The 24,750-nt window shown below is 66.2% G+C and overlaps 1 protein-coding gene across 1 annotated transcript; it reads right to left on the reverse strand.

Moving 5' to 3' along the window:
- Nucleotides 1-87: 87 nt before the first annotated feature.
- Nucleotides 88-18,825, reverse strand: TRPM5 (transient receptor potential cation channel subfamily M member 5). The gene is made up of 25 exons (XM_043923773.1): nucleotides 18,762-18,825; nucleotides 18,349-18,475; nucleotides 17,824-18,004; nucleotides 16,816-16,982; nucleotides 15,873-16,056; nucleotides 13,921-13,985; nucleotides 13,623-13,814; nucleotides 13,258-13,360; nucleotides 11,805-11,923; nucleotides 11,173-11,496; nucleotides 10,889-11,029; nucleotides 10,604-10,727; nucleotides 10,253-10,398; nucleotides 7,341-7,453; nucleotides 7,015-7,107; nucleotides 6,662-6,920; nucleotides 6,413-6,531; nucleotides 6,116-6,248; nucleotides 5,777-5,951; nucleotides 2,492-2,645; nucleotides 1,943-2,124; nucleotides 1,647-1,779; nucleotides 978-1,050; nucleotides 617-683; nucleotides 88-286 (listed from the first exon to the last, which is right to left on the reverse strand). The coding sequence occupies exons 2-25, from the start codon at nucleotides 18,463-18,465 to the stop codon at nucleotides 180-182; spliced, it is 3,471 nt and encodes a 1,156-aa protein (XP_043779708.1). The 5' UTR covers nucleotides 18,466-18,475; nucleotides 18,762-18,825; the 3' UTR covers nucleotides 88-179.
- Nucleotides 18,826-24,750: the final 5,925 nt, after the last annotated feature.

The following is a 24,750-nucleotide window of genomic DNA, read 5'->3' on the forward strand; positions in this document are numbered from 1 at the left end:
ACTCCCAGGCCTGAGGAGGTGCTGGGCAGGACGAGGGTGGTACATCCCGCTGGGGCTGCTCAACTGGTGGGGGGGTGTGCTGGCATCTCCACGAGGCCCAGGATGAGCAGCCAACGGCTGTGCCCCCCAGGCCTGGGCCCCTCGGAGCGCAGGGCTACATGTGCTGACGTCCAGGTGGCTCAGGGGTTGGAGGGTGGCTGGCCAGCCTCTGGGCGCTCCCTGCTACCCAGGGCCGCCCCGTGGTCAGCAGAGGCTGGTGGGTTCCCGCTGCTGGAGTTCCAAGAGTCTGGTGGGGGAGGAAGGCCCCCTTACAGCTGCTGGGTGTCCAATGGGGCAGCCCCGGGGAGAGCTGGGGGTGGGCGGGGGAAGCAGCCAGGGGCGCCCGTGAACCATACCCTGGTTGAGTTGATGGGCTCCCACAGAGGGCCCCACCCACCCTGAAGACAGTGGCCAGCCAAGGGCCAGCCAAGACCTTGGCTGTCTTCTCCCAGGACAGGTGGGAAGCATAGGCCTAAGGTGAGGCAGAGGACGCAGCCCTAGGCCTGCAGGCTGGCAGAGGGCTGCCCGTGCCCACCCGCCCCTTGAGCGCCCAGGGCACAGGGACTGTCACACTCACTCCAGTAGGCGCTGCCGCAGGCCAGTGACTCGGCCACGGAGGAGAGGAGCGCTGCACAGTAGCTGACCTGGAGGAGGGCAGGCTGGGGACTCTGGGGCCGGGCCCACGTCCACCCCCCGCCCCGCCAGCCGGCTCCCCTCTGACCCCTCTGGCGGCTGTCACTCGAGGAGAGGGAGGAGGGGGCGGGGAGGGGTCTTCAGCACAGGACCCCCCCAGGGAGCGGCAGGGTCTCCTCCCGAAGGAGTCCCGAAGGGGCACGAGTGCAGAAGCCCCAGGCCCTGCCCGCCCTGCCCCTGCCCTGACTGCATGTCCCCTGCCGGGCCCAGCTCAAGGAGAAGGGCGCCCTGGTCCGCCCACCTACCTGAGACTCCATACGCTTGACGCGCCTCTCCTGTTCCCTCAGGCCCCCGAGGAGCTTGGCTACGACATCTACCCTGTGGCGGGAGCGGGCGGGCAGCAGGCTGCTGAAGGCCAGTGCACCACACGGGGCGCCTTCCCACCTCCCTGCCCTGATGCCCAGGCCCTTCGGGTGCGTTTGGGGGTCACTGAGCCTCTGTGGGCGCCTGAGTTCAGGGTGCTCCGGCCCCTCGGGCATGGTGGGGGCGGGGGTCAGGGCTGTTCCCACCCGCAGGCAGGACCAGGCGCGTGGGTGTGAGGTTCACCCCAGAACAGGAGGAGCCTCATGAGTCCTGGCACCAACCCCCAAGTGTAGGGCAGGCCCGGCCCAGCAGAGCCCAGTCCAGGGTGAGAGGCTGCTCGTTAGAACCGGGCCATGTCCCTACCCAGCCCAGACCCTGGGACGTGAGGGGCCACGCCAGCCTTAAGGCAGCCTGTCACCCCGCAGAGATCTCCCAGCCCCCCGGGAGCTGGCTCTCCACCAGCTCCCCCAGCACCTCCCCTGCCTGGCACCCTGCAGGGCCGTGGCTGGTGCTGCAGGGAGGGCGCTGGCCCCGAGGGCAGCCCGATGGGCTCAGCGCCCCGGGCGGCCCGCCGCGCCGGCCCAGGCGGGGCAGGGAGGGCGCCCCCGCACCTGTGCGCCGCCTTCCGCAGCAGCTCCTCCTGGCTCTCCTTCCGGCGCTTCTCCAGCTCGCTCACGAAGTTCTCCTTCTGCACCACCTCCCAGGTGACCACCTTCTGGTCCAGAGGCTCTGGCAGGTCCCTCTCTGGGGAGGCCAGGCAGCCTCAGGGCAGGGCCCAGGCCTGGAAGCCCCCTGGTGGGCAGGCCCTCCGGGCCGCCGCAGAGGGGGCCGGGGCCCGCCGCCTGCTGCCCCCTGCCCCCACCCAGGCCCAGGGCCCCTCCATGCGCGGTCCTGGCAGGAGCCTCACCCAGGCGCGCCCGCTTCTGCGGGGCCCCCCTCCGCAGGAGCCCCTTGAGCACCAGGCTCAGGTGGCTGAGGAGGATGAACGGGGGCGCCAGCGCGGGGCGCTGGTGGTACTCCACGATGAGGTGGAAGCGCTGGGACTTCCAGAAGGTGTCCGCGTTGCCCTGCACCGCCTGGAACGTGTAGCTGCGGACAGCAGCGGGCAGGCGGGCGGCGTGGGCACGCAGCCCTGCGCCCCGCCCCGCCCTGCCCCGCCCCCGGGGCTCCCCGCCACCCCTCTGCTACAGCCTGGCAGACCCAGGCACCTACCCACACACCCCTACCGGGCCTGCACCACCTGCTTGGTGCCCTGAGCTCCCGAGGGGAGACCTCCCGAGAGGAGACCTCCCGAGGGGAGCCCCAGCTCTGGAGTGACAGCCCATACCCAAACCCCTCCTGGGGGCAGAGAGGCGACTGCCCCCGCAGTCTGGAGGGCTGGACAGGTCTGGGCCAGGGGGACCAGAACCAAGCCCCACGCCCCAGAGTGGACAGAGGCAGGGGGCAGGGTGGGCACCTGAACATGGCGATGAGCAGGTTCATGAGCAGCACGTTGGTGACCAGTAGGAAGGTGACCAGCAGGAGGATGACCACCCAGTTGGCGTAGAGGTTGGGGCAGGAGGGCGAGCCTTCCAGCAGCAGTGGGTGCAGGGAGCAGTTCACGCGGGCTTCTGTAAGGGGGGGGCCGGGCGCGTGGGGCTGGGGCCGGGCGCGAGGGGCTGGGGCCGGCCCAAGTGGCCAGTGCCCACGGGCATCGAGAGTCATGTCCCCACGGTTGAGGCCACCCAGGGGGAGGGCCCGGGGAGGCAGCCAGTTCCCATGCTTTCCCGGGCATGGTCCGGGCTTCGGCACTCAGACTCCTAGTCCTGGGACAACTAGGTCCTGGGTGGTCTGCCTGGCTGTGCCGGCCCCACATCCCCTGGCTTCGCTGTGACGTCACAGCGGCCCACAGGCTCTGGAAGCAGAGCCCAGCCCATGTCATCCCACCCCTACCCAAGGCTCTGCTCAAAGGCAGCATGGGGGACGCTGGCCTCGGCGAGGGCGTGGGGTCTCTCCCGCAGGACTTCTCAGGCCTGCAGCTCACTGGCCGCCACAGGAGTCTGAGCCAGGGCAGGTCTGCACTTTCCCAAAGCCTGCAGCAGCAGAATGCCCTTGACACGGGTTACCGTGGGCTGGAGGACGAGCCAGCTCCAAGAGCCGTCAGGGCGGGAGGGGCACGGGCAGTGAGCACCCAGTCTGGGGCAGGCTGAGCTCCACGCCCTGGACGGGGAATCTGGAGGGGTCGGCATCCCTGAGGAGCCCCAGGAGCCCTGCTCCAGCCCCTCCCCTGCCGGCCTCAGCCCCTGCAGGGCCAGCCTGGCCCCCACCCCTGCCCCAGGAGATGGGAGGGAGGTGCAGACGGAGGCCAGGGTAGGGGGCGCACGGGTGCGGGGGCCCCGGGGTGTGGGGCGTCTCCCCGTCAGGAGGGCTTGAGGCTCCAGGTGGTGACCTCCGCAGGCTGTGTGTGTGTGTGTGTGTGTGTGTGTGTGTGTGTGTGTGTGTGTGTGTACCTGGACACACGCATGCACGTAGGACTGTGTTTCTGTGACTGCCCCCCCCCCCCCCCGCCATCTTCATGCTGTGCCTCAGCGTGGGGCACGGGGGTCTCTGTTTCCATGTGTGCCCGTGTTCCCACCTCTGGGCTCGCATGTCAGGCTGGCAGGGCCTGTTCCCCTGTGTGTGTCTCCCTCACAGGATGAGCCCCTCCTGAGTGAGGTACTTCGATGGGGGCTGGGGGCTCCGTGTGAGACCCCTCCCCAGCCGCCCCTGCCCTCCCTGCCTGCAGATCCGTTCTCGCCCTGGGCACCCTGAGTGACCCAGAGGGCCTGCCCGTCCGATGGAAGCAGCTCCATGGTGATGAGGCGCCTGCGTTTCCCCCGGGACTCTCAGAGGCACCGCCAGGCCCAGCTGGGAGATGGGTCATCCCCGGGGCCTCCTGGGGCCCAGAGTCGGGGCTCTGCCCGGGACACTGAGACCCGGCTCCCACGGGGAGGCGTGGTCCTGGGGCCACCCAGGACCCCACCAGGGACCGCAGGCCCGTAAGTGAGCAAACTACCCTCTGCCCGCGGGGCGGTGGGCTCCCAGGGAGGGGCTGGCCGGGGGTTCCACCCTGAGAGACCGGGAAGGGGAAGGACCCTCAGCGAACTGGCCCAGGCTGGCCCTGCCATGGTGGGGCTCAGCCTGGCAGCTACAGTGGCATTGAAAACTGAACCCCTGGGAGTCTGCAGCCCTAGTCCGGCACCTCTCTGCCCCCGGCGACCCCGAACCATAACAGAGTGCCCTCGTACCATCGGTGTGCGGCCGTCGGGTCGGGAGGGACCCCATCCCTGCCCGGTGCTGGGCGCCCGCCTCTCCCCCCTCCTCCCGAGGGGCCCCGTGGGACTGGGGCAGTTGGAGGTCATGGCAGCGTCCCCCAGGCGGGGCCGCCCGGGGAGGGCAGGCAGGGGCTCATTAAACTAATGGCCTGGAAAATGGCGCCCACGGGAGAGCACACACGGAGCCCCATGCTGGGTGCGGGGGGGACTAAGAAAACAGCCCAGGAAATGAGCCTGCAAAACCCGCTAATTAGGAGGCAGCTCCCGTGACGGTGCAGCCCCTCAACCCGGAGCCCGCCGGGCTCAGTCACGTCCTCGTCCCATGGACAAATATTTACCAGGTCGCGGGCGCTGACCTGCCTCATCAGCAGCCGCAGACAGCCTCAGGGACTCTGCGCCCATGATCGCCCCGTGACACCCGCCTGAGTGAAGGACCCCCTGCCCCTGCTCTGCACCCCGGGAGCGCCCAGCACGGCTGGAGCCCTGGGCCCCCACACTGGCCCCCCTTGTTGGAGGGACTGGTTCTCCTTCTCCTCCTCCTCCTCAGTGAACCCCAGCCATGCTGGGGCCCACAAAGGTGTTCCCGGCCCTGGTCCCCGGTTCCCAGTCCTGGGGCTCCCCGAGCACCCCCCTACCCCCCACTGCACTATCACGAGAAATTCTCAGAGGATTCTCTGGTGGCTGAGATGGTAAAGAGTCTGCCCTCAATGTAAGAGACCCAGGTTCAATCCCTGGGTCAGGAAGATCCCCTGGAGAAGGAAATGGCAACCCATTCCAGTATTCCTGCCTGGACAGAGGAGCCTGGCGGGCCTCAGTCCATGGCGTCCGAAAGAATCAGACACGACTGAGCAACTTCACTTTCCACCAGCCCTCACCCACACCCCTATACAGGGGGCCGCCCTGGAGACACCCTCTCAGGCAGGCCACACAAGCCAGGCAGGGTGTTGGGCTCACACGTTGGGTGGGTCCCCAGAAGCTAGGGTGCCCTCAGGAGCAGCCTTCCAGCCGAGGGTCCCCCCAGCAGGCAGGCCACATGCATAACCGGCAGGGACGTGCTGGGAGGGCCAGCTGTGGGGCCCAGACCAGGTGATGGCCGGGGTGGGGCCCTGCTGAGTGCCTGCCCACCCCCGCTGCAAGGCCCCCGCCCCCATGGCCCTCTCTGCCCACAGCTCTATCTCTGTCTCCTGCCCAGGGCCCGAGGTTGGGGCCTCCACAGCTGGCACCCGTCAGCCCGGACCTGTCCCTCACCGGACGTGACCTGGTGGGTGTCCTGGACTTCCCCACCGTCAGCCATCAGGCCGGGGCCTCCTGTGACCCCCAGAGGCCCCACTGAAGGACCAGGTGTCCATGGTCTTACAAAAGGAGTGTGCTACTAAGGGGGTCTCGGTGCTGTGACTCCCCGGGGCGGGGCCCCACGCAGAGCCCCCCGGCCCGGGCTGAGTCCTGACCGTCGATCTCGTCCAGCGGGATCTGCCCGAAGATCTGCAGGTACGGCCGGTAGAGCACACGGCGGAAGATCCACTCCAGGCGGCCGTCGTGCGGGTGCAGCAGCGCCTGCGTGGTCACGCCGTAGGCCACGAGCCACACGCTCAGGAAGAAGAGGAAGAAGAAGACGTCCTTCATCTCGGGGGGCGGGAGCAGGGAGGAGGGGAAGACATGTCAGCACCCACCGGCCGGTGCGGGGAGGCGTGAGGGAGAAGGGTCAGCACCCGACAGGCGGGGGTGGGGGGAGAGCCACGTCAGCTCCCGCTGGGTGGGGCCGGGCTCATGCCCTGGCCCGGACTCACCATCCGCTCCACGATGATGATCTTGGGGCCCAGCTGCTTGTGGACGGCGAAGATGTGGATAAGCCGGAGCGTGAACACCATGAAGTCGAGGGCAAGCACCGTGCGGCCAGCCTCAAAGGCCCAGGGCACCATCCTGGGGTGGGGAGGGCAGGCTGGATGGCCGCCGTGCCCAGAGAGGGCTGGACCTTCCTCCATGCTGCACAGCACGGGCGCCAGACCTGGGCGGACCCATCCTGGAGGCAGCCCTGCCCACCAGCCCCCCGGGGCTGCCCCTGCCAGGCCTCGGGGCCCCCAGACCTGCAGGTGACCCCGGCGATGAACAGGAAGATGGCCACCATGTCGCACTTGTTCCAGTTGTCCTCCACGTAGAGCGTGAACTTCTTCACCAGGCGCATGTCCTCGTCTGTGAAGAAGCCCTGGCGGGGGGCAGGCTGCCCAGTGATGGCGGCCCGGGCTCTCTGCCGCGGGGCACAGCCTCTCCTGGGCCGGGCTGTGACCCGCAACCCCCCGGGCTCCGTCCGCAGCCGGGCCAGGCCCACCACTGACCTGCCGGATCTCCTCCAGCACCAGCGTGAAGACCCAGAAGTAGAGGGTGACCTCAGACCCCGACGGCCCCTGGGGAGGGGGCCAGAAGTCCACCAGCAGGACGTAGGTGAACAGGAAGAGGAAGGCGAAGTACATGACCACGTTCCCGAGGAACACGGTGACGGGCGCCCCCCAGAACCTGCGCCAGCGTGTTAGCAGGAAGGCGGCTCTCCGGCCTCGGCCACCTTCTCTCCTCAGTGCCTCAGCCAGCTCCTCCGCCCTGTGCCCGAAGGAGGCCACGGGCAGTGGTGAGACGGGCACCCGGGGTCCCGAGCTCGCCCGTGCCCACCACTGCCCCCTCCACAGGCTCTCACCCGCTGCCCAGGCCGCAGAGCAGGCTCTTCTCCGTGTCCAGACTGTCCAGCTCCTGCAGGTCCTCTGGGCCTGTCCTTAGGGGGGCCTCCTTGCTGCGGGCACAGGAGCCCCTCAGGGACCGGGGGAGGGCACCCGAGGCTCCCACTCGGCCCCGAGCTCCCGGCCAGCGGAGGCACTGCAGAGGGATGAGGGGTGGGGGGCGCGCACAGGGGCCGCGCGGATCTGCGGTGGGGGGAGGCTGGGGACGTGCCGCCGCCGGCAACAGTGAAGCCGCACCCCAGCCCGGCACAGCTCTGGCAGGCGGCTGCTGCTTGTGCTGACCGACCTGAAGGTGATGAGGTTGGTGTAGATGAGGGCCGGGCAGAAGAAGGCGCACAGCAGCCGCAGGATGGGGGTGCCCGAGGCCATGTCCCCCCACCAGATCTTGGTCAGGAAGGCCTGAAACAAAGGCGTGGCTGTTGCTCCCCTGACCCCCCCACACCTTTGCTGCAGCGCCCGCAGCAGGCCTGCCCTTCAGGGTTCAGCGGGGGCATCAGTCCTCCCAGTCCGGAGCCCCCAGGGCCTCCCTCCTGGGGGAGAAGGAACACCTTCCCTGGAGGGAGGCCAGGCTCTGGGTTAGCATTTCTGCTGAGACCAGAGGCGGAGAACTAACACCTTTTAGAACTAACACCCCAAAAAGATGTCCTTTTCATTCTAGGGGACTGGAAAGCAAAAGTAGGAAGTCAAGAGACACCTGGAGTAACAGGCAAATTTGACCTTGGAGTACAAAACGAAGCAGGCTAACAGAGTTTTGCCAAGAGAACGCACTGGTCATAGCAAACACCCTTTTCCAACAAAGAGAAGGCTCTACACATGGACATCTTCAGATGGTCAATACCCAAATCAGACTGATTATATTCTTTGCAGCCAAAGATGGAGAAGCTCTATACAGTCAGCAAAAACAAGACCGGGAGCTAATTTTGGCTCCAATCATGAACTCCTTATTGCCAAATTCACACTTAAATTGAAGAAAGTAGGGGAAACCACTAGATCATTCAGGTATGACCTAAATCAAATCTCTTATGATTATACAGTGGGAGTGACAAATAGGTTCAGGGATTAGATCTGATAGACAGAGTGCCTGAAGAACTATGGACAGAGGTTTGTGACATTGTACAGGAGGCAGTGATCAAGACTATCCCCAAGAAAAAGAAATGCAAAAAAGCAAAATGTCTGTCTGAGAAGGCCTTACAAATACTGAGAAAAGAAGAGAAGTGAAAGGCAAAGGAGAAAAGGAAAGATATACCCATTTGAAGGCAGAATTCCAAAGAATAGCAAGGAGAGATAAGAGAGCCTTCCTCAGTGATCAAGGCAAAGAAGTAGAGGAAAACAATAGAGTGGGAAAGACTAGAGAGCTCTTCAAGAAAATTAGAGATATCACGGGAACATTTCATGCAAAGATGAGCACAATAAAGGACAGAAATGGTATGAACCTAACAGAAGCAGAAGATATTAAGAAAAGGTGGCAAGAATACACAGAAGAACTATACAAAAAAGAACTTCATGACCCAGATAACCACGATGATGTGATCACTCACCTAGAGCCAGACATCCTGAAGTTCAAAGTCAAGTGGGCCTTGGGAAGCATCACTACGAACAAAGCTAGTGGAGGTGATGGAATTCTAGTTGAACAATTTCACATCCTAAAAGATGATGCTGTGAAAGTGCTACACTCATATGCAGCAAATCTGGATAACTCAGCAGTGGCCACAGGACTGGGATTTCATTTCAATCCCAAAGAAAGGCAATGCCAAAGAATGCTCAAACTACCACACAATGGCACTCATCCCACACGCTAGCAAAGTAATGCTCAAAATTCTCCAAGCCAGGCTTCAACAGCATGTGAACCGAGATTTTCCAAATGTTCAAGCTGGATTTAGAAAAGGCAAAGGAACTGGAGATCAAATTGTCAACAATCGCTGGATCATCAAAAAAGCAAGAGAATTCCAGAAAAACATGTACGTCTTCTTTATTGACTACGCCAAAGCCTTTGACTGTGTGGATCACAACAAACTGTGGAAAATTCTTCAAGAGATGGGAATACCAGACCACCTGACCTGTGTCCTGAGAAATCTGTAGGCAGGTCAAGAAGCAAGTTAGATCGGGACATGGAACAACAGACTGTTTCCAAATCGGGAAAGGAGTACGTCAAGGCTGTATATTGTCACCCTGATTATTTAACTTATATGCAGAGTACGTCATGAGAAACGCTGGGCTGGATGAAGCACAGCTGGAGTCAAGACTGCAGGGAGAAATATCAATAACCTCAGATATGCAGATGACACCACCCTTACGGCAGAAAGTGAAGAGGAACTAAAGCGCCTCTTGATGAAAGTGAAAGAGGAGAGTGAAAATGTTGGCTTAAAACTCAACATTCAGAAAACTAAGATCATGGCATCTGGTCCCTTCACTTCATGGCAAGTAGATGGGAAAACAGTGGAAACATTGAGAGACTTTACTTTTGGGGCTCCCAAATCACTGCAGATGGTGACTGCAGCCATGAAATTGGAAGAAAAGCTATGACCAACCTAGACAGCATATTAAAAAGCAGAGACGTTACTTTATCAACAAAGGTCCATCTAGTCAAGGCTATGGTTTTTCCAGTGGTCATGTATGGATGTGAGAGTTGGACTATAAAGAAAGTTGAATGCCGAAGAATTGATGCTTTTGAACTGTGGTGTTGGAGAAGACTCTTGAGAGTCCCTTGAACTGCATGGATATCAAACCAGTCAATCCTAAAGGAAATCAGTCCTGAATATCACTGGAAGGGCTGATGCTAAAACTGAAACTCCAATAGTTTGGCCACCTGATGTGAAGAACCGACTCACTGGAAAAGACCCTGATGTTGGGAAAGATTGAAGATGGGAGGAGAAGGGGACAACAGAGGATGAGATGGTTGGATGGCATCACTGATTCGATGGACAGGAGTTTGAGCATGGTTCGCGAGTTGGTGATGGACAGGGAAGCCTGGTGTGCTGCAGTCCGTGGGGTCGCAAAGAGTCAGACACGACTGAGCGACTGAACTGCACTTGGGGCTAGTGGGGAAGAGTGGCCAGCTGAGGGAGTCAGGTGGGCGGCTTCCAGGAATGGACCCCCCCAACCCCAATGGCCTGGATGCGGGCGGGGGAGGACCTGAGGGAGCTGGCTGGGGCACCTGCTGTCTGCCCAGGCTTTGCCCACAGCACGCCCGGGGCTCACCTGCACCCCGTCATGGGCAAAGAAGGCCTTGGTGTCAGCCTCGGTGGCCAGGTGCAGGCAGGTGGTTCTGCTCCAGCAGCGGTTCCGACGCACTAGCAGGGCAAAGGCGCGCTCCTCACTGTGGCGGTAACACTGGGAGAAGAGGTCTGCGGGGTGGCCGCTGCCGTGATGCCCAGGCCCGCCCGCCGGGCTCCTCCCCCGCAGGTTGCAACCTCCCTGAGGCTGTGAGATGCGCCCATCCCCACCCGGCCTCCCCATCCGGACGTGGGAGCCTCCCTCTCCCCGAGTGTCCACGCTGGGAGCACCCACCGCCCAGTCCCGCCCCCAGCGCCTGCCCCCCACCGTGCTCACCCAGGGCCAGCTGCTCGTACTTGGCCTCCCGCAGAGTCCGGCCCACCTCGGCCTCTGTCTCCAGGTGGGACATCTCTTTGACGATCTTGCAGGCGACCAGAGCGGCGGCCACCCCCTCCTGGCCCTGGGAGACCCAGCCTAAGTGTGCAGCCACCTCCCAGCCCCCACAGGCCTCTCCCAGTGTCCTCCCAGCCCTCCCTAGGACTCCCCGGGACCCTCCCGGTGTCCTCCCAGCTTCCCCCCCTCCCCTCCCCCGACCCCCAGACCCCCTCCTGGCATCCGCACCATGGCCCAGAAGTAGGTGGCCATCTCGTGGCGGTTCTGCAGCACCGCCCACAGGAACAGGTCTCTCCAGGGGTCCTCGCTCCTCTGGTTCAAGTCCAGCAGCCCCTTCTGGCCCGGGGTCCGCCGGGCCGGGCCCCGCTCCTGGAGGGCAGGTGTGTCAGCCTGCGGCCACAGCCCCACCCGCCCCCGCCCCACTCTCCGCTCCGCCCGCACTCCCGCCCGCGCTCCCGCCCGCGCTCCCGCCGCCGCCCGCCCCACGCCCGCGCTCCCGCCGCAGCGCTCACCGCCTGGTAGAGCCCGCGGCAGGCGTCGTGCAGGAAGTCCTTGAGCACCCGTGAGACCTCGTGCAGGGAGAAGGCGGGCGGCCCGGCGGGCGGCTCCCGGGCCTGCTGGGCGCCCAGCCCGGCCAGCGTCAGCCGGCCTTCCTCGTGCTTGCGCTGCAGCAGGTCGAAGAGCAGGCTCTTGGGGGCCACGGAGCGGTAGAGCTGCTGCAGCCGCCCGTAGGTCAGGAAGTCCGCCACGTCCGCGCCGTTGTCCACGAAGAGGCGCACGAACTCGGGCTTGTTGCTCACCAGCGCGTCCATCATCACCTCCTCCAGGTCGCGGGACTGGGGCGCCGGGTGGAGGGTGAGTGGGAACCGTGGGGAAGGGGGCCCGCGGGAGGGGCGTGGGGACCCTCGGCAAGCCGCCCAGCTCCCGGGTGCCCCGCCCTGCCTGTCGCCCTGCACCGAGGCGGCCCGCGCCCAATGATGTTTAGCCCCTCCTGCCTGGGATGCCCGCAACTGAGGCCCAGCGGGAGGTGCCCTGGCCTCCCTGGCTCCCCTGGCGACGGCCCGGCCAGGCCGGCCCTGGATACCAGCTGCCCCCAGCCCCTCGTCAGGGTGCCCGCCCGGTGCTGGCCAGAGCCTGGTGCCACCTTCCACTCCACGTCCCCGTTGAAGATCTCGCTCTTGGCGATGTCCACGCGGTCCCAGGCCACGGCCAACTTCAGTTCGTCCAGGTAGTCCTGCGCCTCCTGGCTGTGGCTCTTGCAGGCTGCGGGCGGGGAGGGTGGAGTGGGTGAGGGGGAACCCAGGTGCTGGCAGAGCCAGTGGGCACAGGGCACCTCGAGGTGGCTCTCCTAGATATATGGCCACGGACGTGATGTCCTGGTTCTCTCCACACCCTCTGAGTACCGGCGGGAGCCACAAGACATCCACGCCCCCAGGAGCCACCGCTGGGAGCTCCAGGACCCCAAGGGGACTCCAGGGATTGGTGGAATAGTCGGGAGTGGGTGCCCCCTCCAGGGGTCTTCCCTTCCTCAAGGCTGCCCCCTGTCCCAGAGCCGCTCCCTGTGTGGGCCTATGTCCCCCGCCAGTGATCAGCCTCTCCGCAGGTGTTTATATTCAATGAGAAGCAAAGTGAGTGACAGCCAGGACGTGGAGACCAGCCGACTGTCCATCCACAGAGCGACAGAGAAACAAAACGCGGACCCTCACTGTCCTAAAGGGACGGGTGCCCAGTACCGGCCACAGCGTATCGGACGACCGCCCAAAACATCATGCTCAGAGCAAGACTCCAAAGGCCACAGGGTGTGTGGTCCCATGTCCAGGGAATGCCCCCAGCGGGCAGATTCAGACACGGCAGGCTCGTGGTTGCCTGAGACTGGGGGAGGCCGGGGTCTAGTGGGTCTTCTGGGTGGTGGACGTGCTCGGACTTAGTAGTAGCAGTGGACCGCCTTGTGAAAGCACCAGAACCCCCGAATTTACCGAGCACCTTGGCTTTCTGAGGACGTCCCTGGTGGCCCAGAGGCTAAGCATCTGCCCACCAGTGCAGGGGACACAGGGTCACTCCCTGCTCCGGGAGGATCCCGGAGCCGCAGTGCAGCCAAGCCCACACAGCTTAGCCACTGAGGCCCGGGCGCCTGGAGCCCCTGCTCCTCGACAAGAGGAGCCTCCGCGGTGAGAGCCCGCACACCGCAGCCAGAGCAAGGCCGGAGTCCGCAGCAGAGACCAAGCTCAGCTAAAACTAAGTAAATAAAAACTAGGAATGAATAATTAAACAGTTAAAAAATTTGTGATAAAATACATCTAACGTAAAACTTGCCAAAGACAGAACCTCTCGTGGATTTGCGTGTCGTCATTGTATGGAGGCCCCGGCAGGTTCTGTGTTCCTTCCGTTTGGTCACACGTGCTGCCGCTGTGTACACACGGCTGTACCCACGCTCAAACACTCGCACACGCCGTCGCACACACTCACACTCACAGCAGAGCGTGCCGCCCCAGGCGCAGGCCCCGGAGGCCGAGACCCCGGGGTGGGGGCTGCCCCTCGCCGGGCTGGCTGGCCACCCTCCCCTGCCAGCGCCCTCCGCGGGCACGGCCGGGCCTCACCTTTTACCAGCGCCTTGAGGATGACCGTGTCCAGCTCCTCAGAGCCCTCCTGCTCGAAGTCGTGCACGGTGAGCAGGTGCGGGTGGGACATGATGGTCTGTAGCTGGGACCCCAGGACAAAGGCCCAGAGGTGACCCCGTGGGCAGGGCAGGCGGTGTGTGACCCCACGGCCCCCGGCCAGAATGCCAGCCCGCCGGGCCCGGGGCAGCCCCACCCTCAGAGCCGGCGTCCCCACCCCTCGAGGGCCTGAAGCAGGGGCCAGCCCGGGGGCTTTGCAGTCAGAGGGGCCGGGCACGGACGCGCAGTCCAGGGGCTGGGGTCTAGGGCGGGGGCCAGCACGCGGCCCTCCCTCCGGCGGCTCATACCAGCCCCGTCCAGCACACGACGTCCTCCCAGGAGAAGTGCTCGCTGGGGAACTTCTCCCTAAACTGCTTCTCGGCCACCTGGGGCGCCAGGAGTTGGGGCTGGTTCACGAGGGCAGCGAGCACGTCCGCGACGCCCCCTGAGCCTGCCAGGATCAGCCATGGCGTGGCGTGCTCCACGGCCCTGGAAATCCTCTGAGGTAGGCGGAGGGGGGCACGGTGGACCAGGTCAGTGCCAGGTGCGATCTCGGCCCTGGCTGGGGGCCCCGTGGGAGGCCCCCTCCTGCCGCGCCTGCCCTACCTCCAGGGTGCTGGGGTCCCCGTTGACCAGCAGACAGAGGACAGGGATCTCGATGCTGCTGGTTCCTGTGGACGGATGGAGCACAGCGTCCACCCAGGTGCCCAGGTGAGCAGAGGGCCTGGGACCCTCCTGTGGGGTAAGCCCCCGGGGCCTCAGACCACCAGCCGGCGGCGTTTTCTGGGCAAACTCCAGGCAAGAGGCTTTTTCTCCAGAGGTGGGCTCCCGGCTGCCCGGTCACCCGGGACAGGGATGCCAGGCCCACTCCCCACTGTCCAGTGTGGCTGCCTCGTGGCTGTTTAAACGTCAAGTTGAACATCGGGCCCCTGGCTGCACCAGCCACATTCGAAAGGCGGGCATCTCTCCTCGGCCAGGGCAGAAAGCTCCACTGACCACTTGCCAGGCCATCCGAGGGCCCTGGAGCACCTCAACATGGTGAAGTAGGGGTGCAGTTTGGCTACTTCCCCTCAAAAAACAGACGTGAGACTTCTGAATGTGCACCCCAGAGGCCCGGACCTGCCGGATGGGCTGTGAGGGGAAAGCTTGGCAAACTGCTGGGAGGAGGCAGGACAGACCGGACGGCCCCAAGAACAGTCCCCTCTAACTCCCGAGGCACCTGCCGCTCGGGAAGGATACTGGGCGGAGGGCGTGTGAGCCTCCTGGCTTCAGCAGCCCGGGCCAGCCCTGCATCCTCAAGGTGAGGGTTAAACACCGCTTAGGTTGCGTTCTCATTAAACAGTGCTCAGTTGGCAGACACACACACACTGCTCATAAATATTGCCAGCGATCACATGTATATTGTTGTTTGTACATGTTAGTTGTAAATACAGGGGCTTTACAAATCCTGCTTTTAGACCCGCCCTGGCCACGCTGGAGGCCGCTCCTCAGGCAGCACTGCCCCCTGCTGGCAGCGAACCTTGGGCGGTGGAGGGAGATGGGCCTCTGGAAACTTACAAATCTCCCTTTCTTTGCAGAGCCTGGAGCCCCCAGCCAGAGCCTCTGGTCGGGTGGGGTGGGGGTGAGGCTGCACTGGAAACGGACCTGCAACCACCCTGCTGCCCAGTGGGAATGTTACCGCCTGGCAGAGACTCCCCAAAGTCATGTTCCCCATCACCCTGGCCAGCAGCCCCCTCACCCAGGACCCCCCGTGGCCCAGGTCTAACGCTCTGGCGAGTTTGGTGCCTTCAGCCCGGAATGCCCGTCCCGACCCACGCTGGCGGTCCTTCAGCCCTGTCCACCCCTGCAACCCCCCACCACGGTGTTCCGGGCAGCCCCCTCCCCTGCGGGCAGCGCCCCTCCCCCATGGGCAGCCCCCTCCCCCGCGGGCAGCCCCCTCCCCCGCGGGCAGCCCCCTCCCCCCCGGGCAGCCCCCTCCCCCGAGGGCAGCGCCCCTCCCCCGCGGGCAGCCCCCACCCCCGCGGGCAGCCCCCTCCCCCGCGGGCAGCCCCCTCCCCCGCGGGCAGCGCCCCTCCCCTGCGGGCAGCCCCCTCCCCCGAGGTCAGCGCCCCTCCCCCACGGGCAGCGCCCCTCCCCCGAGGGCAGCGCCCCTCCCCCGCAAGCAGCCCCCTCCCCCGAGGGCAGCCCCCTCCCCCGCGGGCAGCGCCCCTCCCCCACGGGCAGCGCCCCTCCCCCGCGGGCAGCTCCCTCCCCCGAGGGCAGCGCCCCTCCCCCACGGGCAGCGCCCCCCCCCCGCGGGCAGCCCCCTCCCCCGAGGGCAGCGCCCCTCCCCCGCGGGCAGCTCCCTCCCCCGCGGGCAGCCCCCTCCCCCCGGGCAGCCCCCTCCCCCGCGGGCAGCCCCCTCCCCCACGGGCAGCGCCCCTCCCCCACGGGCAGCGCCCCTCCCCCGCGGGCAGCTCCCTCCCCCGAGGGCAGCCCCCTCCCCCGCGGGCAGCCCCCTCCCCCACGGGCAGCGCCCCTCCCCCGCGGGCAGCTCCCTCCCCCGAGGGCAGCCTCACCCCCGTAGCCTGTCCTCTGCTCCGAGATGTACTTCTCCAGCCGCAGCCGCAACTCTGTGGGCTCGTCGCCCTTCCCGGGGGCCCCCGGCTCCACCAGGATGAAGTGGGAGTGGTTGTTGTCCAGGGGGCTGAGGGGGCCCTGGCTGCCTCTGTCGTCCAAGGGGTAGTGCACGGGGCCGTCCCCCTAGGCACACACAGCGTGAGGCCCGGGCGTGGCTCGCAGCCCCGGGTGGAGGGAGAGCCGCCGCTGCTGCTGCAGGGGGCGCCCAGGGAGGGCACCCTCGAGACAGAGCCCGCACTCTGGGGGTGGGGGCTCCACTCACACGGCTGCCTGGCCTCCTGGGGGCCTGCCTGAGACCCTCCTCCGGGGGTGGGACAGAGGACACCAGCCCCGGGTCACACGAGTGTGTGGGGCGGTGGCCGAACGGGCGTTTGGGCACCAGTCTGGGTGGGGTCCTCGGAAACCAGGTGCCCACTCCAGGCCCGTGCTGGCTGGGAGCCTGGCAGCCCCCTCCCCACTCAGGTCCTGGGAGATGCTGCCTCCTGCTGGCCGCTCGCTGGGCAGGAGACCCCCGGCTCCCCTCCTCCCCACTCCTCTCTCCTCCCCTCCCCTCCCCTCCTCCCCCCTCCCCTCCCCTCCTGCCCCTTCCTGCCCCCCCACCCCACCCCTGGCTCTGGGGTCACCTCACTGCCTTTAGAGCAGCCTCGCTCCCTCCCAGGCCTGTGAGCTCCCTCCCCCCACCCCGAGGGTAGGGCTGGTCTGCCTACTGCTGGCCTGGCAGGTGGGGGCTCAGTCACAGACGATGTAGTGCGGTCAGCCTGCGAGATGGCCCTGATGGCCTCTGTCAGGTGTGCCCTGCAGACCCGAGGCGGCCGATCTCTGGGGGCCTCCCTGCCCTGCCACTGTGCCCCAAGGCCTGAGCGCCCAGAGCCCCGCGCCCACCTGGGCATGGTCCAGGAGCTGGCAGTGCAGCACGCGGCCCAACGAGGCGATGCCGATGGCCACCACGCGGGCCTTGGTGGATGTGCTGGCCAAGGAGTGGTCACGCACGGCCTGCCCGACGTAGCGGGCGAGGCCCACTCGGAGCGCGCTGGTCAGGATCCAGGCTCCTGCGGGCACAGGGGTCCGTGAGCACGGCGGCCTTCCCAGGTGCCCTCCAGGACCAAGGTCAGGGTTAGGGCTGGAGACAGGCCCCCGCTGCCCTCTGGACAGAGACTCTGACCCCGGCCTGTGCTCGCCCAGAACCCAGGAAGTCCTTCCAGAGCACAGAGCCCTCGGCCCGACGGTCAGCAGCGCCTTCGTCTCTTCTACAGTCGTTTCTGGGCTGGGAGACGGTGGACACCCCCCTCCCTGATGGGCCATCTGAAGGCCCAGCCCCTGAAATTAAAGCCCAAGAGTTTAGTTCTGACCCCAGCGACCGGCTGGCCAGGGTGCTGTCCCGGGAGATGGGGTGAAGGAGGCCCAGCGTGGACAGCAGGTTGTGGAGGTTTCACCCTTCCCTGGGGTGTCCTGCTGAGGCCTGTTGGCCTCACACATGGCCAGGATCTCTTGGGGGAGGCTCTGATCCCGGGGACCTTCAGCTCCTCGGCCATGTCCCCCAGAGCAGCTCCCACCGCCCTGCAGCGCCGCGGAGGGAGGGTGACCGTGGGAACGGCAGCTGAGTCACCTGCGCCCTGACCCCCTGCGCCCTGAGTCACCTGCGCCCTGACCCCCTGCTCCCTGACCCCCTGCGCCCTGACCCCCTGCTCCCTGACCCCCTGCGCCCTGACCCCCTGCACCCTGACCCCTGCGCTCTGACCCCCTGCTCCCTGACCCCTTCGCCCTGAGTCACCTGCACCCTGACCCCCTGCGCCCTGAGTCACCTGCGCCCTGACCCCTGCGCTCTGACCCCCTGCGCCCTGACCCCCTGCTCCCTGACCCCTTCGCCCTGAGCCCCGCGCCCTGGCCCACCTGTGCTCTGAGCCGCCTTCACCAGCCCCTTGCGCAGCACATCCCGCAGCCACGGCTTCAATGCGAAGGGTCGCTCCTCACCCACTAGCGACACCACCAGGTTGGGGGCTGGCAGGTGCCACTCAGCCAGCAGCAGGTCGAAGAGCACAGACGGGGCCACGCCGCTGGGCACCCTCACGAACTGCAGGGTGGGATCAGGGGTGCAGGCGAGGGGGCGCTAGGCACAGGGGTGGGCTGGGCTCCAGAGGGTGGGGCAGGGTCGCAGTTGGAGGCCAGAGCTCCCCAGGCCATCTGGACCCTCTGGGCAACCTGTGAGCCAAGGATGGCTAGAGGCGGGGCCTGACCTGCCGTGTGTTGGGGTGGGAGGCAGGGGCCAGAGGGGGCTATCAGCTCCAGAATTCTGTCCTCCTGGGGGCTCCAAACAGACCCCTTAAGGGAGAGCAGCCTGGAGATGGGAGTCGGGGCCCGGGGTCCAGGGAGCCCAGGGGTTGGTGCCGGCCAGTCCCCAGGTGGGGCAGCTCTCACCTTGCCTCGCTTCTTCCCAGACCCTCCGAAGACGATCTCACCCTGGCCCAGGCTCGGCCCCCATGTGTCTCCAGCACCCCCTGGGCTGCCAGGACGGGTGCCCCTGGCGTCCTGCATGGGGTCCTCTCTGCAGGGACAGAGCCCACCCTGAGGGCACGAGGGGTCAGCCCCACCCCACTTCCTGCTGGAGGCCCGGCCGCCTTCGCAGGGAAGCCCGGGTGCAGGTGGAAAGAGGGGGCACCTGCCCCAGCGCCCTTCCCCGCAGTCCCCCAACCCTGACCCTGACCGCCTGTAGCCCCTCAGTCTTGGCCTGCCTCCGGCCTGCGTTGCCCTCCTCAAGCTGCCAGAGCTCCCGGCCCCAAGCCGGGTGGAAGCTTCTCCTGGCCCCCTCCCCACCCCGCACTCCTACTCACTCTCCCCCAGCGCCACGAGCCAGCTGCGTCCGTTGCCACTTCTGCCGAGGCTTTGGCAGGGGGTGTCCTGGAAACCCCGAAAGGCAGTGGAAGTCTTGCCCAGCCTGCCCCATACCCCCCATGGCACAGCCCTGTCAACCCAGGACAGGCATGGGACCCTGGGCACCAGGTGCCCGGCGGAGAGGGGGTGGCAGGCAAGCAGGTGCACAAAGCTCAGGTGAGGAGAGACAGGGCCTCTTCCTTAACCTCCCGCCCCTCCCACCTCCCAGAGACCTGCCCACCGAGTCCTCACTCCAACCCGGCACTGCCCATGTGCCCGGAGGGGTCCCAGGAATGGCCCGAGGGACAGCACCTGGGTCCCATCAGCCTGCCTGACGGCAAACGCCCCCACGCCTCCTGGACCCACTGCAGACCGGCCACCCAGCTCCCAACCCCCGGCCATGGCCTGCACGGCCCCCCGCAACCTGCTGTCTCCAGCGGCCTCCTCTGCAGACCCAGTGAGGAGAACGTGGCCCCCCTGCCCTTGCACCCCTGTGTCCACAGACGGAGCAGAGTCGATGGGACCCCAGGTCCCAGCAGACCCGAGAGGCCCTGCCCCGCCGGGTCCGCCCTGGGAAGCTCCGGCTCCGCGGCCGCCCTGTCCACCACCGTCCCCTGGGAGGTGCCCTGGGCAGGGCCCAGCCAGGATGGGCCCTTTGTGAAAGGAGAGCAACTCCCTCGGTTCTCAGGGCCAGGCCAGCCCTTTGATTCTTAGAGAGGGGCCACCTGTGCACACAGGCGGGGCTGGCGGGTGTGGGCAGGGCCCCTGCAGGTCGCCACGGGCCCACCACCGTGTCCCCAGAAGTGACGCGTCCCCCAAAGTGACGTGTCCACGCCCTCGCTCCTGGGGCCTGTGAACACGCTTGTTGTGGAAGTAAGCCCTTTGCAGATGTGATCAGGGAGAGGGGGGTCATCAGGATGGGTCCCGATCCACTGACCAAGGTGGCCTTGGAAGGAGGGAAAGAAGCCGAGTGAGGATGTACACAGAGGCTGGAGGGATGCGGCCAAGGCCGGGGACACCCGGGGCCCAGGGAAGAGTAGGAAGGATGCCCCCCTGGCCCTGCTGTGGGGTTCCGGCCTCCTGAGCAGAGACGCGCTTCCCCTTGTCCTCCGCCCCCTCTGTGGGACTTTGTCACGGCTTCCAGGGCACTGCTACAGCCCGAGTTGTTCCCCCACGCCCAGGCCCTGTCCCCACACACAGCCTCCTGGACTAAAGATCATTAATCACTGGCTTGGAAAGGCCGTATTCAAATTCCCCCCATCCCGGCCCTGGGAGAGGGTGGGGGACGATTTGCATCTGACCCCCCACCCCACCCGCGCTGGGCCCACCCTGCTGGGACACACGCAGTGAGTGGGGGGAACTGCATGTGACCACAGAGCTGGGCTGGTGGGCGAGGGGGGCTCGGCCTGGCCCGGGCTGGGGCACCCCCTTGGTCCTGCCGCCCTGGGGGTCATAACTGCTGCAGAGTCCCAGGGCACCCTAATGAATGACCCCCGAATGGGCGTCTTAAAGTGACAGGAGGTTCTGGAGGCCAGAAGCCCCAAATCAAGGTGCACAGGGCCCCGCTCTCTCTGCAGGCTCTAGGGCAGTGTCCTCACCCCGTCCAGCTCTGAGAGCTCCGGCGTCCCTCTAGTCTCTGCCTCCATCTCCCTGTCTCTTTATAAGGACACCGGTCATTGCTCGAGGGGCCCCCCCACTCCCTGTGACCTCACCATCAGTCACTGCTTCTGCAAAGACCCTCTTTCCAAGCATTCTGAGATTCAGGGAGGATGTGAACTTGGGGGGATGCTCTTCAACCACAGAGTGTAGGCAGCGACATGGGGAGCCTTCCCGGGGACAGAGCAGGGCCTGTGGGATGGCCTCCGTCTCCACTGCTGGACGCGCCCCGGCCTGGTGTGGACGCACCCCGGCCGTGTGGACGCATCCCGGCCCAGTGTGGACGCATCCCGGCCCAGTGTGGATGCGCCCTGGCCGTGTGGACGCATCCCGGCCCAGTGTGGACGCGCCCTGGCCGTGTGGATGCATCCTGGCCCAGTGTGGACACACCCTGGCCCGGTGTGGACATGCCCCGGCCTGGCATTGTGGGGGGCCTGGGCAGCACTGGGGTGCTCACAGTCTGTGAGCCCCAGGCTTGCTCCGCCAGAGACGGGGGCCTGGAGCTGGTCTCTGTCTCAGGAGGGGTGCTGTGGTGCTCTCCCCACCAGCCCACGTCAGCCTTTCCTCGCTGACAGGCAGGTGGTCCTAAGCCCCAGTTTTGCCTTCCCTGGGGCTACCACCTGACCCCTCACCCACACCCTTCACCCCCGACCCCGAAGGCTGGGCCCTGGCCTCTGGCTTTCCAGCCCAGGGGCCAAGGGGCGGTGGGTCCTGTGTCGAGGGCTGGGCGATCACTGAGCATGGTGGGGGTGGCCCTGAGCACGGGGGTGGGAGGGGCGCCAGGCAAATGGGGCCGCGGAGCGGGAAGGACATGCAAACAGCAGATTTGCATGAACAGGTGTCCGGGGCTTGATGCCCCTGTTCCTGGAGGGGGTGGGGGAGTCCAGGCGCCCAGGGGTCCTGTGTCATCCCCGCTGGAATCCCACCCCTGACCCCCGACAGGCAGAACAGAATGGAGGCAAGCTCTTCAGCTCCAGCAGTGAAGGCGCTGGGGCTTGTGCTCGGGGCGGGCAGAGGGGCAGACAGCCAGCCCTGGTCAGGGGGTCGGTGGAAGCTACCCCAGTGCCGTGAACCTGGGCAGCCAGGCCCTGGGGGTCCCAGCCCGGCCCCTCCCAGGGCCGTGTCACTGGGGCCAGCCCCTCACTGCTCGGGCCCGCCCCTCCCTCCTGAGATGGGAGGACGCGGTGACCAGGAGCGGTGCCCAGGGGTCCCACGCTCTGTAGCCAGCAGTCAGCCCCCCACCCAGACAGGCCCTGGCTGGGAGCATCGGCTCCCTGCATCCGGCCCCCAGGGCCCTGGGGCTGCACCTCCTGGCCAGACCCTCTCCAGGCTCCTTCCCAGACCCCCTGCCTCACCCACTGAGGGACTGTCCATCTGCACCCCCAGGAAGGCAGGACTCATTCCAGGGTCCAGGGGAGAAACCGAGGCACAGGGCAGGAAGTGACCGGGGAGCAGGGTGTCCCCTCCCCCCCCCCCACCAGGGGCTGGTGGCCGGGCTCCTACCTGCCTGCCTTCTCCCTGAGGCCCGTACGTGTGACTGCCGGCCAAGGGGCGGGTGGAGGGGCCCACAGCCCGCCCGCCCCTCCCCACCCACCACGCCTGGCACCCGGGCAGCCAATGCCGTGAGCAGAGCTGGGCGCCACCTGACCTCAGCCAGGCCCGGCCCGGCCCGGCCCACAGGCCCTCTCTGGGCAAGCCATTGGGCACAAGGGCCAGCCGTCCCTCTCCGATGGGCCCAGGGACCCCTTGGGCAGCACCAGTCTCCCGTGCTGAGAGGCGGCCCCGTGGGGATGGCAGCGTCGCCCCTCCTGTGTTTCTGCTTCCTCCTGGGCCTTGCCCAGCTCTCCAGCAGGTGGGAGTGGCTGATCCCAGGAGGTACAGCCCAGCCGTCCCTGGAGGAGGCAGAGACTGTCCCCTCCCTTCCTGGGTCCCGCCAAGCAGAGAGGAGTCAGCCCCCAGGACTGCTTCCCTGGAGGGGTGGGCAGGCTGCTGTCAGCAAGCAGGCTTTGCGCGGACACTGTCCCTCCCCTGAGGAGCAGCACAGGGGGCACGGGGGCCCCGGAGCCCACGGTCCTGTTCACGCCCTGCAGACCCTCTGTCTCTAACTCCAGGCCTTGGCTTCTCTGGAAAATGGGGATCCGAGCAGCTCGGCTTCTGCGCGTTTGCAGTAATACACGAGAGCAGGTGACACGTCCGTGCACCCCCTCCCCAGAGACCCCAGGGCCCCCTCCGGGGTCCTCTCCTCCCCTGAACTCGGGGCTGGGTGGGAGGCCCAGCCCAGGCCCCGCTCTGGGATCCCTGGCAGCCTCGCTGGTCGGGTCCATCAGCCACCAGAGGGCACCCCGAGACCACAGGCTGGGTCTGGGCTGGTGGACGAGGCCTGGCCAGCAGAGGCCGCTGTGTTTCTGGGCACGAGAGACTGTTGGGGCTGGGAGCGGCCATAGTGTGGCCTGGAGCCCCACCACAACCCCTGGGGAGGGGAGGGGCTGCCTGAGATCCCTCAGGAAAGACTGGATTCCAGGTAAGTGGGGCTCTGGGACCCGACTCCACTAGCCCTTGGGGCCTGAGACCCTGAGGACCAGATTCTGGGGGTTCCTGGGCAGAGGGCCAGACCCAGCCCTGGCAACGGGGTGGGACTGGGTCACACACCCCTGCTGGCCAGCGGCCCGACCCCGCCAGGGGTCCTGCCAGTGTCCTGCCCAGGCGATGTGGAGGGTGAGGGGGTCTCCCCAGACCCTCCGAGCCTGTGGGGCAGGAGGCACACAGTACTTCCCCTCCGTTCCAGCCCCTTTCCGGCCACCCCCAGCCTGGTACCAGGCTTCACTCCTCCCTGCCTGCAAGTCGCCATGGCTCCCTATTACCCCAGCAACGACACCCAACCCTGAACCCACCGTCCTGGCCTGCCCGCTGCCCACCTCTCCAGCCATCAGGCCCACTCCTCGCACCCTTGTCCAGCCTCAGAAGCCCCCTGCTGTTTCCCCGTCTGCCTCGCCTGACAGACCAAGCGCCAGCTCCCAGCCCTCTGTCCGTGGGACGGCAGGTCCCACTCCGAAGCAGACTGACCACGGAGACGCACTTGTCTTCTGCCCCCTGCTGAGGCCTGAGAGAGAGGGACACCGCCCCCCCGCCCCGGACAGGGGGCAGCCTCGGCCCCTGCGTGCTGCTGTCGTGCAGGGCTGAATTTGCAGGAAGACTCAGCCACCTCTGCTCCTAGTCTCCTGGGACAAAAGCCACAACGCAGAGAGGGGCCCAGCCGGCCCCGCGTCTCCCCGTCAGCCTGGGGTCTTCCCTTGGGTCTGCAGGAGGTCCGGACTCAGGCCCTTGGGCAGGAAGGACCCTGCCCTGCTCCTTCGTGGGGACGCCGCCTCTGGTCACTCCAGGTTGGAGACAGCAGGGCAGGCCGCCGCCGTCTGCCGCCTCTGGGCTGGCCTGCACGTCCGTGGGGAAGGCTGAGACGCGGTGGGCCATGCTGTGGAAGCGCCTCCACGCCGAGCAGCCTGGGCTCGCTCCCCACCTCGCTGACCCCTGTTCTCCCGGGTCTTCTGTGTCTCCCTGCCTGGGACTCGGGAGACGGGCAGGCCCTCAAGAACGTCCACAGCTCTGAGGCTGTGCCTCGTGGGTCCTCGGGGCCTTTGCCGGTACCCTCCCCTCAAAGTGACCATGGGGCTCTTCCCAGCCCAGGACCCTGCATTGGGCAGGTGAAGCCTCGTCTGCGGCCCCAACCCCAGGAGCAGGACTGGGATGGGGAGGGCCAGGGGTGGCAGGGAGGCCCCGGCCCCACAAGCAGCGCCAGCCGTTGCCACCCACCTCCCGGTCAGGTGCCAGCCCTTCCGTCAGCCCCCGGGGGGCGGGGAGAACGTTAACCCATCCCAGATGCAGGGAGAGGCTGGCAGGGGCTGAGCAGACCCTCAGGCACAGCCCCCAGCCCAGGCTCACTGCCTCTCCCTCCACCATTCTGTCTCTGGAGTTTTCTGGAGCTCCAGGAAGGAGCCACCCCCAGCTCACTCCCCCCTTCCCCTACTGCCTGCAGGGAGCTGCGGGATAACTCAGGGAGCTCAGCTCCATGCTCTGTGACGACCTGGGTGAGTGGAATGGGGGGCGGGTGGGAGGGAGGTCAGAGAGTGAGGGGATCCATTCAGTTCAGTTCAGTTAAGTCGCTCAGTCGTGTCCAACTCTGGGACTGCATGGACAGCAGCATGCCAGGCTTCCCTGTCCATCACCAACTCCCAGAGCTTGCTCAGACTCATGTCTCTTGAGTCAGTGATGCTTCCAACCATCTAATCCTCTGTCATC

Source organism: Cervus elaphus, chromosome 2 (genome assembly GCF_910594005.1).
Source record: "Cervus elaphus chromosome 2, mCerEla1.1, whole genome shotgun sequence".
Lineage (NCBI taxonomy): Eukaryota > Metazoa > Chordata > Mammalia > Artiodactyla > Cervidae > Cervus > Cervus elaphus.